This window comes from Pocillopora damicornis, chromosome 2, assembly GCF_964200805.1.
Source record: "Pocillopora damicornis chromosome 2, jaPocDami1.2, whole genome shotgun sequence".
Lineage (NCBI taxonomy): Eukaryota > Metazoa > Cnidaria > Anthozoa > Scleractinia > Pocilloporidae > Pocillopora > Pocillopora damicornis.
This window is the reverse complement of record NC_142671.1, coordinates 19097561-19104592: the sequence shown is the minus strand read 5'-3', so window position 1 is coordinate 19104592 and position 7032 is coordinate 19097561. Positions and strand designations below refer to the sequence as shown.

The 7032-nt window shown below is 40.0% G+C and overlaps 1 protein-coding gene across 1 annotated transcript; it reads right to left on the bottom strand.

Moving 5' to 3' along the window:
- Positions 1 to 1037: 1037 nt before the first annotated feature.
- Positions 1038 to 6132, bottom strand: LOC113667488 (mannosyl-oligosaccharide glucosidase). Its single transcript, XM_027183306.2, has 3 exons — positions 5313 to 6132; positions 3746 to 4001; positions 1038 to 3348 (listed from the first exon to the last, which is right to left on the bottom strand). The coding sequence occupies exons 1-3, from the start codon at positions 5687 to 5689 to the stop codon at positions 1468 to 1470; spliced, it is 2514 nt and encodes an 837-aa protein (XP_027039107.2). The 5' UTR covers positions 5690 to 6132; the 3' UTR covers positions 1038 to 1467.
- Positions 6133 to 7032: the final 900 nt, after the last annotated feature.

The following is a 7032-nucleotide window of genomic DNA, read 5'->3' as shown; positions in this document are numbered from 1 at the left end:
TTTTATACAATATATAGCGACATGTTGGGTATGAATTATTGGCAGGAAATATTGTCACGGTGTGAAAGTGAAAACAGTCATGACTAGATTCTTCAAATCCACCTTTGGCGTCTTTGATAACAGTTAGCTTTAACCCTTGAACTCCCAAGATGTGATTGTTAATCCTCCCTTCTAGCTGTTTAGCATTTCCTTACAAATTGGTTACGAGAATTTGGTGCTAGATCGTGAGAACAAATCCTACCTGATAAGTTTGAGTTTTCTCATTACCTGCTTGCTGGATTATGTATGGATATTATAATTACATGTTCATTGCTTCTGGGAGTTGAAGGGTTAAGTTTACCAGTTCTTGATACCATCGTTACGACCAAGGTAGAGTCTATCTTCAGTACTGTACGGCTAACAACTAATTGGGACCCATCTACGAAAACCATAGGGTGAACTCTTAACCCTTAATTAAAACCCAAATCGATTAACATGGTAATTTTCCTTACAGTATCAATTGAGTAGCAAGCAAACAGGTGATAAGAATAGAAAAAACTGAACAGTAAGCGGCGGACTCTATTTTAACGCTCTAAAGAAATTTACAAGCAACTGTTTAACAGCTTGAAGAGAGAAGTATTAGTCTGATCTCGAGACTTACGGTTAGGAGGCCATACCACTCAACTAAATCAGTGATATTTTTTTTCATACTGATCTTCAGTTACAAGGAAAGGACTGGGGTTCACGAAAGTTACCCATTTTTACTCTTCCAAGCTTAAAAAAGCGAGAAGCAGTTCACGAAATTCACAGATTTTTACTCTTCCAAATTTAAACGGTGAAAATCAGTTCATTCCTTTTGGACGGGATCCAGCGATGATGAAAGATTGAATTTTTCATATTACTTACTAAGCACGAGTAAAGAGAAACGGCATGGTTGGAATTGTGTAAATATTCGTCTACTTTGTAGCTATTACTGTCACCACAGTTCTGTCTCACTGAGGAACAACATGTGAGCCGTTTTCATACTTCTGAATTGTCGCCCAGAGTTAGGAAACTAATTTAGACTTTCAAATACGAGTATATTTTAATCTGTAAAACTATCTTTCCCGAACGAATGATTGTTACACCACTTGTTTTGAGTACTTTATTGGGGAGGGGGGAAGACAAGGAAAATAGGGGCCAATTGGGGAGGGGAGAGGCCTGTTGGAGAGGGACCTATTAAGGAGAGACATTATTAGGGAGGAGGAGTCTTATTATGAAAGAGGGACAACAAAGGAGAAAGTTTATTAGAGCGTTTACGGTAGATGCACATATTGTTCCTTTTCTTCGACCTAACTTGTGATTACTTAAGTTTAGGGTTTACGACACCCAATCAAAGGCGCCCTTGAACGAACTACGATAAAATCTCTTTTAGAGTGTTCTTTTGAGTCACAATCAATAGTCAATATTATTTTGTTCTAATAAATTTTAAAAACCTGTGCTAAATTTTTAAAAATGTTCTGACATCATGAGCACCACGAGAGAGGACCACCCTGTGAAAGGATGAGACCCCTTCCCATGACCTGTTCCGTCGTCGTACTGTTCCCATATGAACCCTGACCTCTCGTACTCCCTGAACATATTTTTGATTAGATTTTGTCGTAAATCTGTGTAAATTGCTTTAGCTGTGCCCTGGTAAGGCCCCGGGATGCTAGCGTAGTGGTTCAAGGCCCTCACGGCCAGGAAGTTGATGTTGATCCATATGGCTCCTCTCCAGTAAGGAGCATCGTGTTCAGTGTTGTGCTTCTTGTAGACGGGGTCGCTCTTGGACAAGGACCGTATACCGTACTTACCCCACAGCTTCTCTGGGTCTCTTAACTGAGTGAGAACTTTTTCAAGTTTGGGTGAAGTGGGATCCAGGATCTGAAGCAGAAATGGAAACAAGCTGACGTAACCAACTGCGTTCACGTACCTAAGAGAAGGACCCTGCTTTGATGTAACGATGCGAACAGTCTTTTTGGGCGAACCGGGTTGATTCGGATACATAACACGCTGAACAAGCTTCACAAACTTGGTATGATTGCCAAAATCGCTATACGTCTCCGCCTTTGAAGACCAATGATACTCGTCCAACAGCCTGTTGTCCGACAGATACTGGCTCGTTGATTTGTACAAGCCGGCATCTGACTTCTCACCCACAGCCTCAGCGATGTCAGCCATCAGTCCTGCAGCAAATGCCATCCAGCAACGTAGATCAACGTGCCTTTCATCGTCTGACGGGTGCGACGCACGGGGATAATCATCCAACCCGGAGGTAAGCGTCTTAGGATTCAACTCTCTGTCTGTCTTAGCATCCCTCCCGTGCCACCTGTATGTAGATGGTTGATTTCCTAACTGTGTAGTGTTGAACCAATTAAACCACGCCTTCAGGCGAGGAAAAATCTTCCGCAAGTATTCTTCATCCAACACGCCCTTATCCACCATCGATTTGATAGGCAGGATCAAAGTGGGTGGGTTTGCGTTTTCGTTGTGCTGTACGACGAAATCTGAAGGTACTTTCGTTCGGGCTTCGTCGCCGAGAATCTGCTCCCTAGGAATCCAACCTTCAATGTTGATCAAATCCAGCCAATGGCCGATGATATCTTTGCTTATATCCGAGTCCCACTGACTGATTAGTAGTTGGTGGAAGCCTTCATCCCAGAGGAAACCTCGTGGAAAGAAAGGACGCGACGGAACTGCGGTGTACAAAGCGCTTTCCCAGTAATCTTTCGGTTCCTTAAAGAACCGAGAAATCACTTTTGAGCTTCCATAGAAATAACCAATGCCTCCAATCATGTTACTTAGCCCAGCCTGCGCAAATTTAACCTCATCGTCATTAAACCCTTTAGCCTTCAACGAAAACTTCTCTTCAAACTTTTTGTCAAATTCGGCGCTGTATTTATCTCTAAGATTCGTGAAAGCAGCCCCTATCAGGCTTTTCTCCCTGGTTGAGGAACTTTCAGACTCGAACACAAACTCCACGTCGAAAGGAAGTTCGAGAATCCATTGCTGGACAAATAGGTTCACTGGTAACTCACGCCCATTCTGGTCACGTTTAGCCACGTGACCTGCTAAGGCAAGCAGCTGCATATTCTTGCCATCTTTCATTTTTTCCCCACGCATGTTCTGCATCACTATTTCCTTGACCGTATGCACGTGCGGCGTGTGTGTAATTAAGAACGACGACAACAAGACTTTAGAGGGGCGTGGAAAATATAGCTTAAAAGAACCGAGTTCAGGCGTGTAACCGCGCAGCGCTGTAAGTGTGTTCTTGTGGACAACTGGCTGCAGTTGGGCTTCTCCTTCGTAAGTGACATAGAAAAGTAACGAAACCATCTGCCTGGGGTTTCCCTAAAAAACGAACCGGACGCAAAAATAACAAATGAATAAACATATTTCAAAGTGTTAAACGATTTAGAGTCATTTGAAATTTCGATTAAGTGTCTACAATGAAATTCTGCATTTAAACTGTTTACATTTTCAATTTCACCTCAATCTGACAGTTAAATCTAAGATAAAATCTTAAACAAAAAATCAAGTCTGTGAATGAGACTGGTGAAAAGTAACTTAAGGTTGAAAAACTCTCTTGTCAGCAATTAAGCAAAGGTCAGAAAGGAAAAATCAGTGCATCTCTTTAAAGTTTGATTTTGGACACATTTCAAAAATGCTGATTATTAGCTCATGCTTGTTGTGTCTTTAAGTGACCCTGAGAATCAGGGTATGACTAAATGGGGCAAAAAACACCAACCGTTCTCTTTCCTGAAATTCTTGCAGTCCAGTCTCCACCATGATCTCCACCCAACCTTTTCACAAAGTCTGTATTCAACTCAAAATCTTTGTCAACTATTTGCTGAGAGCCAAAGTTGGTGCCATCGTGTTTAAGCCAACCATACTTAGGAAGCCCGTCCGACTGTTCACAAGTGTGACGAATGGTTACTTGACCATCAGGTGAAAGCTGAGGGAACCACATTAAACCTGTCATGAGGGACTTAGGACTCCTTGTTCTGTGGACAATAGAAAAAGGTTTGCAATTGAGCAAGTTCAATCCACACAAAATCTTCTGGAAGGTGGCCAGCTAAATTTAAAAAAAATTGCATGCGTCTTCATTTTCTGCCATAATTATACATTCTATGTAGGGTTATGGAGATGAAAGAGGTATTTGATATTCCCACACAAAGAAGAAGATCTGGTGGTCTAGTTTGATCCAGTAATAATGGTCTCAAAATCATTCTCCAAAAGACCAGTTCAAGATGAACTCACATTATTGTAGTAAATGTAAAAATGATTTTTGCAACAGGTAGGCTCAATTCCTAACTCTATCAATGTATCTCTTTGAGGCAGTTGAAAATGGTTTTGTTACCTTAAATTATCAATTCCTCAATGGATAGTAACTTCAACACCTTTTACATTGCTTCATTTTCTTGGAAATGAGATCAAGAAAATACTTGATTTTTTTCTCATCAAGTTAAAACTTCTTAAATATGTAGGGTAACCAAAGACACAGCACCTTCCCTAAGCTGTTTGAAATATAGTGAAAACTAACTGAAGGATAAATTCCTATCCAGCCTTACATTTTGTTGGGCTAGAGATAATTATCATCACATCTTTGTTATAAATGAACACTTGCATGATAATTCACCCTTTAATCCTTTAAATCCATGGAGTGACTAGCATCTTATTTCTCCTTACAATATCATCTCTAAATTATAGATAACGGTCATGAGAATAAAGGAAATGATCTCCAATTAAAGAGGCTCATAATTGATCATCAAATTCTCCTTTTCAGCACCTTAGGAAATGTATAGAGAACAGTATGGAGAATATGCATTTTGATGTTAGGGTGTAAAGGGCCAAACCATATGGATCTGGTGAATAGAACTCCCCCCAACTAGGGTAAGCTCGCCTGTCCTCACAGAACCCTCTACAACAGTCTCCATTACTCCTCTTCACCCTAAAATTAGTGTGCATAATCAACACACTGTTCTCTTGACATTTCACATGGAATTGGCCAGGAGAATTTGTTTCACAGTCCAGGATTCTCTAGATGGTGATCATTTCCTTTATTCCCATTACCTTATTGTTTGATTCAGCCATGATTCTGTAAGGAGAAACTTGATGCTCATCATTCTTCAGAGTTCAAGGGTTCAGGAGAAAAATCCTCAGAAGTCATGTGTAACGACTTTAGTCTTAAAATTTAAAAGGAAATAAATTTAGCTTTGTAACTGAAACTAACAGATAACCAAGCTCAAGTGAGTCGTCATAATTAAAGAAAAAAATAGTGTCAGCTTTTTTTTTCAAATCTATAATTTTCTTACCGCAGCCCAAAGTAGAGGTTAGATCGATATGTTCCCCAGAAGCGACTCATTTCCATTTCACTCTTGTTTATAACTAACGGCGCATCGAGTGGCGTGAAAAGACGGGTGGATAATTTGTAATTCCAAAGTTTATACGCTCCAAACAAAAACAATGGAAGAACAAAAACAGCTGCCAGCACTAAAATTGGTTTGAAAGAAGATTCCTTCACCCGGCGCCGAGGAAATTTAGTCCTATCTACATGATCTCTTGAAGAATCAAAGCCGTGTTTTCCTTTCCTCTGTCGTGCCATTTTCGAGAATAATGCTAAATTGAAGGAGAAAAAGACTTGCAAAACTCTGCGAACAACTTTACAGAGGGTCAGCCATCTTGTTACCATGCGGCCGAGAATAAGCTGGAAAGGACTGAGCACTAAGGTAAAAGTCGCGGCAGTCGACCGACCGACCGCGCGCGGGCGCGACAATCGCGTGCTTTCTGACCCTTCAGTACTTCCGGTTTGCCTCAGAATATTCCGGTTGCAAGACAAATCTCTCGGTCTACCGCAAAGTTTTCAAAGTATCTCAAATGTCGCAAATTTGGATGACGATTTTCCTGTAAGTGATGGGTGAAAAAGCAAATAACTGTTATAAAAAGTAAACTTTATTGTGGTGAAAAATGAAATTTATTTTCAAGGATTTTTGATTGTTTGCATATTTAATTTGACGAATTTTGATTTAAAAAGTTCCCTTTTTAGCTTATGAGGAGCTTCTACAGCAACGCCTACCTTGTCATTTTTGAAATGCAATCCCCATCTGAATATCTTGTTTTTTCAGAAAAGTAAGGGTATTTTACAGGAAAATTTCTGGTCTATCCCCAACGTTTTGGTGGCTGGGTACACAAGGGAAGTGAAGTGCTTTTAGTTTTGAGAGTCCACTTAACTTCTATTCAAGGTGAAGTTAAATATGAAGCTGTTGTTTGGTCTCATCTCTGCAAGGTTGACAGTGTGGAGAAACTGCTTTAGGTCTTTTAAGACTAAGCAGTAACAGCAAAGGAGACAGACTCAAGGGTAGGATGTCCCCTGTACAATTCCTTTTAAGTCTTTAAGAGATAGCTATGTGGTAGAGAGTCACCATTTAGAGGCTTGGGCCATATGGAAGGATAGGGAATTACTAACTGGTTCAGGGATTGGTAAGGGCAAGAAAGATTGCAGAAGGGTGAAAGGGTAAACTTATGATAAACTCAATAAAAAAGTGAGTTAAAGCTGTTTAGTTTTCAAGCCTTTTCCCTTGTTTTCCTTTGTAACAAAAGGAAATTTCAGGAATACAGAGTTTTACTTCATGAATATAAAAGGGTTGTCAATTTCCATAACTGTTATACAAATGGGTTACCATTTGGTGAAAAGTTGTCAGTGAGAAGTTCATTCTCAAACAAGATTTTATTAGGTACATGTGAACCTCTTCCCTCAACTCATCAATTTGTTTTTCCCTTTCCGGGCCTATGTGGCAACATATCACTGATGTGACAGTCAGTTGTTTGGTTGTTTCTCTGTTTGTTTTTTTGTTTGTTTGTTTGTTTTTTGTTTGTTTGTTTCCCTTTTACTGCTGAGCTGTACCAATAACCAAGGCAAACAAACAGAAAGTTCTTACATCTCCTGTGGCTTAGTATAATCTTATAGTCCATGCAGTACCTGAAGGCACTGCTTAATAACTGCTCATCATTCTTTTTCCACAGGTTAATGTCCAT